Source organism: Anomaloglossus baeobatrachus, chromosome 2 (genome assembly GCF_048569485.1).
Source record: "Anomaloglossus baeobatrachus isolate aAnoBae1 chromosome 2, aAnoBae1.hap1, whole genome shotgun sequence".
NCBI lineage: Eukaryota > Metazoa > Chordata > Amphibia > Anura > Aromobatidae > Anomaloglossus > Anomaloglossus baeobatrachus.
Window position 1 is genome coordinate 749,729,138 of NC_134354.1, and position 12,943 is coordinate 749,742,080.

The 12,943-nt window shown below is 42.3% G+C and overlaps 1 protein-coding gene across 4 annotated transcripts in view; it reads right to left on the reverse strand.

Moving 5' to 3' along the window:
- YAP1 (Yes1 associated transcriptional regulator) overlaps positions 1–12,943 on the reverse strand; it is a 96,158-nt gene that overhangs the window by 17,576 nt on the left and 65,639 nt on the right. For all 4 annotated transcript variants that reach the window (XM_075337474.1, XM_075337473.1, XM_075337472.1 and 1 more), the window contains exon 3: positions 6,063–6,175. In XM_075337474.1, coding sequence (XP_075193589.1) covers positions 6,063–6,175 — 113 coding nt within the window. The remainder of the gene's footprint in view (positions 1–6,062; positions 6,176–12,943) is intronic.

Sequence of the window (12,943 nt, forward strand, 5' to 3'; positions counted from 1 at the left end):
AGAAGGCACCTGTACAGCCAGCCTGTCTGAAGAAGGCCCATGTGCAGCCAGCCCATCTGAAGTTTGCCAATGAACACCTGGATGATTCTGAGAGTGACTGGGAGAAGATGCTGTGGTCAGATGAGACAAAAATTGAACTCTTTGACCTTAACGCAACTCGACGTGTTTGGATGAAGAGAAATGCTGCCTATGACCCAAAGAACACTATCCCCACTGTCAAGAATGGAGGTGGAAACATTGTGTTTTGGTGGTATTTCTCTACTAAGGTTACAGGACCACTTCACCGCATCAATGGGACAATGGATGGAGCCATGTACCGTAAAATCCTGAGTGACAACCTCCTTCCCTCTGCCAGGACATTAAAAATGGGTCATAACTGGGTCTTTCAGCACGACAATGACCCAAAACATACAACCAAGGCAACAAAGGAGTGGCTCAAAAAGAAGCACATTAAGGTCATTGAGTGGCCTAGGCAGTATCCAAACCTTAATCCCATAGAAAATGTATGTAGGGAGCTGAAGCTCCGAGTTGCCAAGCGACAGCCTCAAAATCTTAATGATTTAGAGATGATCTGCAAAGAGGAGTGGACCAAAATTCCTCCTGACATGTGTGCAAACCTCATCATCAACTACAAAAACCGTCTGACTGCTGTGCTGCCAACAAGGGTTTACCACCAAGTATTAGGTCTTGTTTGCCAGAGGGATCAAATAGTTATTTCTCTCTGTAAAATACAAATATATATAAAAGTTTGGACACACCTTCATAGTCCAAGATTTTTTTTTATTTTCATGACTCTAAAAACTGTAGATTCACATTGAAGACATCAAAACTATGAATGAAAACATGTGGAATGGAATACTTAAAGTGTGAAACAACTGAAAATATGTCTTATATTCTAGGTTTTTCAAAGAAGCCACCTTTTGCTTTGATTACTGCTTTGCACACTCTTGGCATTCTCTTGATGAGCTTCAAGAGGTAGTCACCGGAAATGGTCTTCCAACAGTCTTGAAGGAGTTCCCAGAGATGCTTAGCACTTGTTGGCCCTTTTGCCTTCACTCTGCGGTCCAGCTCACCCCAAACCATCTCGATTGGGTTCAGGTCTGGTGACTGTGGAGGCCAGGTCATCTGGCGTAGCACCCCACCACTCTCCTTCGTCAAATAGCCCTTACACAGCCTGGAGGTGTGTTTGGGGTCATTGTCCTGTTGAAAAATAAATGATGGTCCAACTAAACGCAAACCGGATGGAATAGCATGTCGCTGCAAGATGCTGTGGTAGCCATGCTGGTTCAGTATGCCTTCAATTTTGAATAAATCCCCAACAGTGTCACCAGCAAAGCACCCCCACACCATCACACCTCCTCCTCCATGCTTCATGGTGGGAACCAGCCATGTAGAGTCCATCCGTTCACCTTTTCTACAAAGACACGGTGGTTGGATCCAATAATCTCAAATTTGGACTCATCAGACCAAAGCACAGATTTCCACTGGTCTAATGTCCATTCCTTGTGTTCTTTAGCCCAAAGAAGTCTCTTCTGCTTGTTGCCTGTCCTTAGCAGTGGTTTCCTAGCAGCTATTTACCATGAAGGTCTGCTGCACAAAGTCTCCTCTTAATAGTTGTTCTAGAGATGAGAATGTGTGTCCAAACTTTTGGTCGGCACTGTACATAACATGTCGTGGCTAGTAAAGTGGTTAAAACAATAGATAATTTTCTTTAGAGTTCGCTCTCAGTAGGTTATAACTTAGAGGAGTGCAATGTAAGAAAAAGAAGGGACTGGCCTCTTGACCCATATTATTCATTGAAGCACTGTACAGCTGTATTCGCCCAGAGGAAAAAAAAAAGGAGTAGAATGCTGCACACACATGGTCCCGTAAAGCGGACGATACTCACCTATCCAAGTCTATTGGTGTAAGAAAAAAGAAAAAAAAAAATCGGATGCCACACGAACGAGCCTAGTGGCATTTTCTCCACCACAAAAATATCTGTCTCAATGTGCATAGCAAGTCATGAAACGCCAGAGACATATTGATAGGGAATGTAGATTGTGAACCCAATGGGGACAGTGATGATCGCATCTGTAAAGCGCTGTGGAATTAATAGCGCCATGTACGCAAGAAAAAATAAAACAAAACTTTTAGCGATCTGCATTTACCCCATAAAAAGTTAAATATTATAAAAAGTTGTATCCTCGCGATATTCTAGGTAACAATAACATTATGATCTGAAGAGGCCTGTGTGGGACACCTGTCAATGCAACAGAAGAAGAGGCAAAGGTGGGTTTGGCTTTGTCCTTGTGCAGAGGCACTGTCAGCATGCAGGGAAATGATTGCAATTACTCATGATTTATTATACACAAGTTTATTTCCTTTGTGTGTATTGGAACAGAACCAGAGAGAGAGAGAGAGAGGCAAATTGGACATAATGTAACCAAAAACCTCAAAAACGAATTTGGACAAACAAAATTGTTTGCATCTTTCCAAAATTGTGGGTAAACCACTTTCTTTCAAGCATGTGATACTAGTTAAAAATTACCCTTTGGCAAATAGGTGGAGGCAAAATGAAAATCACACCTGAAACCAGATAAAAAGTTGACTCAATCTTTACATTGTGTGCCACATTAAGCTTGGAGAACAGAAAGAGGTGAAGAGAACTGAACCAAAATGGTTGAAAAATATCAACAATCTCAAGGTTAGAAGTCCATCTCTAGAGATCTTGATGTTCCTTTATTGACAGTGAGCAACATAAATCAAGAAGTTTACAACCCATGGCACTGTAGCAAACCTCCCTAGACAGCAAAGAAAAACTGATGAAAGTTTGCAATGCAGAATTGTCCGGATGGTGGATAAGCCACCCAATCAAGTTCCACAGAAATTCAAGTTGTCCTGCAGTCTCAGGGTGCATCAGTGTCAGCGCGAACTATCTGATCACATTTGAATGAAATGCCATGGAGGAGGCCCAGGAGGACCCCACTGCTGATATAGACCATAAAAATCTAGAGTGCAATTTGTCAAATGTATGTGGGTAACCAAAATCCTCCTGGAAAGAGTCTTGTGGACAGAGGAGTCTAAGATCGAGCTTTCTGGTAAACCACATCATTCTATTGTTTACCAAAAATGGAATGAGGCCTACAAAAAAAAAAACACAGAACCTACAGTCACATATGGCGGAGGGTCACCAGAGTTGTTTTGCTGCCTCCGGCACTGGGCAATACAACATGAAATTACCAAAAGATTTTGGGTGGCATTTAGTGCCTAGTGTCAGATAGCTGGACCTGCGTCCTAGGTCATAGGCATCCAGAAGGACAATGACCACAAACATACTTCAAAGAGCCCCAGAAATGGATGGAAACAAAGTGCTGGAGAGTTCTGAAGTGGCAGCAATGAGTCCGAATCTAAATTCCATTGACACCTGTGGAGAGATCTTAAAATTGCTGTTGGGCAAAGACACCTTCAAATATGAAAGATCTGGAACAGTTTATAAACAAGTGTCCAAAATTTCAGGTGAGAGGAGTAAGAAGCTTGTGGACGGTTATAGGAAGCGATTGATTGCAGTTTTTTTCCAAAGGCCATGCAATCGATTATTAAGTTGAAGATGACAATTTTGTCTATTTTTGGAGATTATGTGAAATTATGTCCAATTTGCCTTTTTTTCCTTTTGGTTTTTATGTTGTTCCAATACACACAATGGAAATAAACGTTTTTATTGCAATAATTTTCTGGGAGAAATACTTCACTTTCTGGAACAATTTCAAGGGTGCCAACACTTTCGGCCATGACTGTATGGGTCCATTCTAGCATTATTAGTAAGACTATCACTTCTTGAAGCTGAGATAGAAGAAGAAAAAAAAAAGCTTAAGGATTTGAACCGACTTACAATGCAAGAGCCAGAAGTTCAGAGGGCCTAAAAAAAAAAAAATGTTCTGGGTATGGAGTGATTAGTACTCATCAAGAGTGGTCCATGGAAGGAGATTGATAAAGTGGTGGACGCTCAAAGCTTAGTGATGCTTATGGGATGTGAAAGATTGAGTGCCTGGTCCAAATATGCAGAAGAACTACCAAACCAAACAATGCTGAAAAAGATGGAAAGGTGTCAGGACACAGAGTATCACAGCTTGCAATATGTAGGGCTTAATAGCCATAGACCTCTAGGCCTGCTATGCAGACCACTGTCCACCACCTAAATTGCCTGGAAAGGTCATCTAAGCATTAGAAGTGGACAATTGAGCAATAGATGAATATGGCCTGTTTCCGATGAATCAAGATTTTTTTCTTACATCATGCAAATTGCGGGATGTGTGTACGTCATTAACCTGGGAAAGAGGTGGTAACAAAATGCACTATGTGAAGAGCCAGTGAGATGCTCTGGGCAACGTTTTGCCGGGAAACCTTAAGTACTGAAATTTATGAGAAAGCAACAAATACCAAAAGATTGCACAGACCAATAACACCCACCCCTCCCTTCCCAACCAATTCATGACCATGATATTTCACGATGGCAGAGCCACTTATCAGTAGCAAAAACTGTTCAGGAATGTTCTGAGGAACAAGACAGATCAAGATGAGGACTTGTTCCAAAATTCCCCAAATCTCAAGCTGATTGAGCAAATGTGGGCCTTACTGGAAAAACAAACAAACCACGTACTATCCACAGAAGCCACAATTCACAACTTACAGGACATGAAGGGTTTATCCATCTTGGAAGAATGTTGGAAAATTTCTTCCCTATGAGCCAAAGCTGATTCACAACACCAATCCAATCCCAGACACGATGGATTACAACGCTGAATGGTGTTGCTAGTAGTATGGCGAGTGACCGCAGTGGCCACGTGCTGGCCACATGTAAACACAAACTACTAGTGTTGGCATTAATATTGCAAGGGGAGAAAGAGGTCCATATAGTAGGACATCTTGAGAACTCTTAAGAAGTTTGTACATTGTTGGGATTTAATGTTATGGCCAATCAGCATAAAACAACGTACAAATCCTAAAACTAGACTCCCTTGTTAACACTTTTCTAGACAACGGAGACATTTGCAAAGGAACTCGTCAAGGGATTCATGCGGTCTAAACCCAATGCAGCATTGCATTAGACACTGGAAGCTTCTTCCCGCCAATCATCCCAAGACTGAGTGTGTATATAGGAAAAGACCTGTCCGTTTAAGAAAAGCTGATGAGGGACTGGCCTCTGTGGTCTTCCCCAGCCAGCTTTTTGAAGAATGGTTTCTCTGAAATGCCATAGCATTTCAGGGTAAAACATACATGGCTGCAATAGGACATCAATGCAATAAAACAACACGGCTGCAAAAAATACATTCAGCGCTTCAGAATACAATTTCCAGAAAGCTCAGAAATAAACGCAAATAGTTATAACACACGAGAGGTTTGTATAGGAGGGTGTAGGATAGTCAGAGCAGCTCTGTAGTAGAGATTGGCGCTCTACGTACTATCATTTGGCGCAAACGCTAAATTATGGAGACATTTTCCTGTTCATTGATTGGCAACACCATAATACTGGATCAAATAGAACAAGCCACAAAACAAAGAACCCCATTATGTCTACATATAAAATCTGAGTCGCATCTGTAGGCATCAGGGCAAAATAGTCAGTGACCCCACTGGAGGACACAGACAAAAAATAGCCCCTGTGCAAAAAACAATATATGGGGCCTTTTGAGTCCAATAACTCATGAAAATGCACAAATCCATCTGCTTTGGAGGTAGAAATGGGCCCCCTTACCTGTTGGGCCCTTGTGCACCAATGATATGTCCACCCCTGTCCAACAGATACCTCCCCAATGGAGTAAAAGGCTGTCACTGGCCTACTCCAATGCAATATCCATTAACAGCTTTGTGAAACGGTTCCAGTCCCCACTTGCACCAGTACGAGACACTATCTAAACTAGCTTTTAGCGTCTTATGGTTTAGCGGAAAATAGAAGGACAATCTAACAACCAAGACAAAAAACATTCAATTTTATCCAAAACTACACTAAATGACTCCACATTTGTGATTGTATTGAAAGGAATACATCACCAATGAAACACGGACAAATAATAGTAGCATACCTGTTGGGTTCATGAGGTTCTGCTGCACCGCAGGACTGGTAGGGGCAGTGACATTCATCTGAGAAAGCATCGCCTTCCTTGGATCCTGCCATGTGGTAGTTTGTTCAATATGGCTGCAAGGAAAAACAGAATTGGCAGATGAGAAAAAAAAAAGAAAAAAAAATACAAATAAACAGCTCAATCATGAGACATCAGCATAGAAACCTTGGTTTACACTAAGGGGTACTTTGCACGCTGCGACATCGCAAGCCGATGCTGCGATGTCGAGCGCGATAGTCCCCGCCCCCGTCGCAGCAGCGATATGTTGTGATAGCTGCCATAGCGAATATTATCGCTACGGCAGCTTCACATGCACTCACCTGCCCTGCGACGTCGCTCTGGCCGGCGATCCTCCTCCTTCCTAAGGGGGCGGGTCGTGCGGCGTCACAGCGACGTCAGACGGCAGGCGGCCAATAGCAGCGGAGATGAGCAGGATGTAAACATCCCGCCCACCTCCGTCCTTCCGCATTGCAGCCGGGACGCAGGTAGGAGATGTTCCTCACTCCTGCGGCTTCATACACAGCGATGTGTGCTGCCGCAGGAACGAGGAACTACATCGTACCTGTCGCTGCAGCGGCATTATGTAAATGTCAGACCCTACAATGATGATACGATAACGGCGCTTTTGCGCTCGTTAATCGTATCAAAACGGATTTGCACACTACGATAACTGTGACGCCGGATGTGCGTCACTTTCGATTTGACCCCACAGACACCGCACCTGCGATGTCGTAGTGTGCAAAGCCCGCCTAAGTATGAGGGTTGACAGAGGCGCAACACGCTGCACAGGAATATGTTATGTTAAATCTTCTGGAGAGGTGCCTTCAAAAGCCGGGGTGGCACAGCAGTAAGGGCTATGAGCAAGGGCATCGGAGAGGCAAGAACTTTCTCATTTTTCTCCATCCTAAGTACCAAAATTAATATATAATAGAGCTTTTGACGCGTTTTCACATTAAAAACATTTCGAAGAGAATTTTTCTACTATATTACGGGTGCCAAAAAAGGCCAAGGACAAAGACGCTAAGATGCCTTTGGTTATGTCCCTGTACAAATCAGCTGCCGCCACGTTGGAAACTGCAACACAACCCCGTCCCAGTGAATAAGAAAATGCTGCATATCCAAAAGAAAAACTGCAGCAAATAAGAATAATAAAACTCATGAGGAAACCTCACTATGCCGCAGCAGAACTGAAATGGCCATATATGCCAAAAAGGCACAGGGTATCGACAATCCAGAACAGAAGGCATGCTGGATTCCAACTCGTTTTATCCTCAGGGAAGATAAGTCACCACTAAAAGATGTGTTTCCCAAACTAGGATGCTGGCCTCACCATTGAGGCTTGTCTGGGAAAATCGAACATTTTTAACAAAATAATTGAGCGGTATTTTTCATTTTTTCCATCACTTTGCACCACTAGGGGTGAGGCCCAGGTACGATTTTGGTCTATTTGTTGAAGCCAAATAGGTTGGGAAGCCTTGGTCTACCAAAGCCAGTTGGAGAACAGAAAAACCATAACCGGTACGTGGTCGTACACATTAAACAGAAATAGAATGATAAAACCGGAAATGTTCCAACGACATCTGACGTTATCCACTCAGTATCAACTCCTCACGATTACACAAGAACACATGCCATAGATAATAACCTCTTCCACTTCTATTATAAAAGATGGAGCACTTGGAGATCTTTTATCAACCAATACTAATTACCTCATGTATTCCTGATTTATTGACATAAATTCACTCAACTCTCCTCGAACAGGTCTTTGGTCTTCAACGTTACAAACTATGAAACAACCTTCCCTCTCCTTTCTTTTTTCTCCCTTTTCTAATTTCCTTCCCACTCTTATCTCCCATTATTTTATTTTTGTTATTTTTTCCACTTATGAACACTTCTCTTGTCAATTACTGCGAATTATTACTAAACTTACTAATATAGTCAAATTTGTTTCATAATTTCATACATATTTTGCTCAAGATGGTTCTCCTCCTACCCTTCTCAGCCCATCTTACCTCCCTTGTTCCTCTATTACCCCCAATAAATTGCTCTCTTTCCCTAATCCTTTCCATGTACCCCAATCTTCCTCACTCCACCCCCCCACACAATTTGTTAATTGATACAGTTACTTCTAATGCTTTGTTAATATCATTATATACACACAACGCACAAGCTTTTGTTACAACTTGTTCACTTTCAGAGACCAATAAAAACTTTTGAAAATAGAAGTACAATGATGGTTGGAGAATTGGAGAACCATTGAACAAATGAACTTCTGATGAACAATGGTTTCACCGATGAATGCACACATATTTTAGCATATATCATTACAATCGCTCAATTTGGCCAAACGTTCAACGACACCGTGCCATGATCTTTTTGGAAGACTTATGAGAACGTTCTTTTAGGAAAGATTTTTTGTGGGCTTTCTTTGAGACAAAGACTGTAGGTTTGTTAAATCTGACCCGATAAATGATCGTTTTAGTTGGAAATATCAGCTATGATCAATCTTAAGACTATCACGTATGGTCAGCATCATTCCGGGTACGTTGACGTGCCTCCTCGGACAATACTTTGCACTGTATTGTTAACATTATCGTTCAGATTTTTAGACATTGAAAACTGCTTACTTATCCAGAGATGCTTGAAAGACATTTTTCTTGTCACATTTTACAATTGCATCAGCACGAGATTATAAACACGGAGAGAATCTAGATTCCGTTCTGTATCCAGTACCAGCCTGTACCACTTCTCAGAGGGGGAAAAAAAAAAAAAGACCACCTGTTAAGTGCACAAAATGCACTGTACATAGTGTCAAAGGGGTTGCCTAGGATAAAAAAAAAAAAAACAAACCACACACGTTCCGCTATCCCCTCAACCCCCACAATAAGTAGGACCATGCGTTTATGATTTGTGTGCAGTATTGCAGCTGAACCTCATTTACTTTCAAGGAGATGTAATATCAGACACAGCCCACGGACATTACTGATGCCATTCTGGGAACACAACCCATGATACACCAATAACACTAGACACAAAGAATATGAAAGAGCTGGTGCAATGCCTGTCTGCCATGTGGAAATGCTGCTGCATGTGGGAAGGGATAGTTGCAGAGGGAATCCTTGAGTGCTCAACAAGTAATGTGCACATGTCCCAATAATTAAGATGGGACATCCAGCTAGTATCCAAGCATGCTACCATAGATAGTATATTGCCAAAATCCTGCAAAACAAAGTTAATACAGGGCTCGTTTACTACATTCGTCTCATAGTGCCGCTTCTGGCCATCCGCTATTCAACGAACTACAGCATAACCGATTCATTTGTACTGCAGTTCCCACCAAATTAGCGGACCGTGAGTAATGCTGTGGAGCCGAAGTCCAAAACATTCTTGCTTCTGTCCTTCTCAAGACCCGTAAATTGGAACTAGGGATGAACGATGCTCGGTACTCTTAACTAGTGATGAGCGAGCACTACCATGCTTGGGTGCTCTGTAACCGCAACTAGTGATGAGTGGGCACTACTATGCTCGGGTGCTCATTAGTCGCAACTAGTGATGAGTGAGCACTACCATGCTTGGGTGCTCTGTACTCTTAACTAGTGATAAGCAAGCACTACAATGCTCAGTACTCGTAACTAGTGATGAGCGAGCACTACCATGCTCGGGTGCTCGATACTCGTAACCAGTGATTAGTGAGTACTACCATGCTTGTGTGTTCGGTACTCATAACTAGTGATTATGAGTGAGCACTACCGTGCTCTGTACTCTTAACTAGTGATGAGCGGGCATTACCATTCTCATGTGCTTGGTACTCGTAAAGAGCAGTTAATGCTCAGTTGGGCGCCACTCAAATACCCGAGTATAATGGAAGTCGATGGGCAAGTAGGATTTTTCTAGAACACTACCAGAAAAATGCTCGAGTTCCCCTTTGACTTCCATTATCCTTGCGTTGCGTCCATCCGAGCATCCAACTGCTCATTACAAGTACCGAGCACCAGAGCATGGTAGTGCTCGCTCATCAGTAGTTGAAACCTCACCTGATGTAAAGGCGCTTACATTTTAATGTTTTAACTATTTAATTGACTCAAACTAAGAATTAAGGGTTTTTCCACATTGTGTCATCATTGATTTCCCTCGGTTTGCCATCAGACCTTCTCCATTAAGCTTTATCATGGTGCAAAAATGAAGAAATTCAAGGAGCAAGTTGGTTCTTCGACTACTGAACATAAGCAATAATGGAAGGAGTATAAACAGGGAATATATACTTTTATGTGTAAGCAAGGCATATACGGACAGTGGAGATGACCCCCTTCCCCCTTCTTTGACTTGTTCATTTTGCTTTCATAACTTACCCTTCCAGGTTAGGAAAACATTGCAGGCAATTACAAAATTCTGATTTCACTGGAAATGACATCAAGTAACACAGGCGTGTAAAGCAAATGGAGCTGTGAGTCATAAAAGACCATGTCAACTCAAACAGCCTCCTTGTCGGAGAAGAGCAAGGCATCTATACTTGAAGGTACACCAAAAACTAGCAATATTTGCTAAGTAAATAAAGGCTTGCTTATTCCTGTCATCACTTGTGGGACAAAAACTCACTGTGAAGATGTAGAACTAAAAACACAACCCACAGAAGCTCAGTGTACTCACAAACCACCACCGCTGACCATGAGATCTTCAGGATTAGATACCTTAACACTTCAAATTCTCTCTCGGGCTCCAAACTGAAGTCTTAACACAACTCAATCAACCTGGCACTGGACATGTCTTTAGGTGTAGCAGTTTCTTTTTCCTACGAAGGTACTATAAATTTCTTAACCTACACAGATTCTGAAAATCGCCAAATCTCAATTTTTCTTCTAAGCAAACTTTATAGCCCAATGTGTACCTCTACGCCAAAGAGGTTCCTAGAGGTACCTCTAGGTTAGATCTCAGATTTTACTCACGCATGTGCAGCAGATCTACATTAAGTATTACCACCTTCAATTAATGGGGCTAATTATCTGTTTTTTTGTACCATGCTACTCATTTGCAAAGCAAAACCTTTTTTCTCAATCATGCAGGCACAAATCGGCATGGAAGTTCTCCATTGCATATAAAAGGAATTCCGCAAATCCCACTCAAAGGCATAAGATACACATCCATCATCTTCACCTATGGAGGAAATCTACAATTAAGGCCAGAGTCACACTTGCGAGAGACTCACATCGCATCACCTGGCATGGCCTCACACACTCCTGATAGGAGCAGGTTGGCTGCATGTATTTCTATGCAGCTTACCTGCTCCTGTCTAGAGGGTGGCAGGCCATGCCGAGTGATGCGATGCGAGACTCACACAAGTCTCTCTGGCCTAAGATGAAGTATTGTATCCACCTTAAGCATACCATACACATTAGATGGCTACCGGCTGACCGATCCTGCAGCCAATAGTTTGGCTGGCTCTCCAATATACAGGAGTGCTTGTGTGCTCTCTGAGAGGCTTTGCCAGAAATGACTAGTGGTGGTCTATCTCCAGGAGACGATACAATCGGCAGTCCAAAATTAGAAATGCCAGATTTAAACTGTCCGGGACCTCAGTCGAACCTGTCGAAATGAATGGGTTTATCCAAGATACGTCTAGTGTGTATGGAGGGGGGGGGGGGGCTTTAGGCTTTGTTAGCAGTGGCATACTTCCAAATGGATACCTACAACCTATGCCACTGTAAAAATAATGAGACAATCCAACTAACGTTCAACCTGTTGGATCTTTGAGATCCTAAAAAGCATTTTCTAAGCCCCTAGAGGTTTTTTGTTTTGTTGGGTGTTTTTTTAGCGCATGCGCCAATTACAGATGGCCAATGCATAACCCAATATATATGAACATTTCTAAAAGGAGGATAGAGCATATCTGTCAAATGATTCAATTATAGACGTAAAGAGGATACTTCAGGGAAAGCGTACATATTTAACTTTGTATTTATGAACCCGATTAAGGCAGTATTAACTAGGCCTAAGGCTAAACAGGTTTGGTGCACAACAGCTTCAAATCAGGTGTTCTTAATTGATCGGTTGCAAAACACTTACATGAAGATCTAGAATATTATATGTACACATGAAGTTGTACTACTGTTATGCTGTTTGTGTATAGGCTCAGGGCTACACCTATCCAACAGAGGAGTCCAGTATTGCAGCTCGTTTCAACTCATTTGGGGAACCTCCTTTCAATATTGCCATATACAAAGTATCATCTATTACAGCCCAATGAGCATGCATGACTGGTCAAACTAGATGGTCACCTAATGTGTGCGCCAGCTTTAAGCTCGTCATGCACCATCCAATGGCCAATGGATTAAAAAATAAAAAAATCTCACACCTTAGACATTCTCACTTGCCTATATGTGCAGAAGGATAGCCGAATGGACCAGTCTATTATGGTACTTTATTAATCTCCAGCAGAACAAGGGATCAGCATGTTGAGATCCAACAATTCTTCTTTCCCTAACATTTTGCACCAGGGGATGGTTTATTACCGGCAATACACAAGATTGCTGGACTGAGCCAACCAATATTGGTATGTCAAGCCAACTTCTCATGTTTATGACAATTTAGGCTTTTGACCGAAAGAACTGTCTTAAGGCCCCCATATAAATTAGACTGGCGTCGTCAGAAACTGCGGATATCAAAGGTTTTGGCCAGGGGAATCTCCCAACAGAAGACTGTTGAGGCGATAAGGATCTGGCATGACAGATTTCGGACTGCCGATGTTTTTGTTTTCCGGAGATAAGCTGCTGCCACAGAAGTCTGGAAGTGGCTCTTTAAGAGTACAGGAGTGCTTGGCCAAGTGAGCGTTCTTATGATTGGGAGAG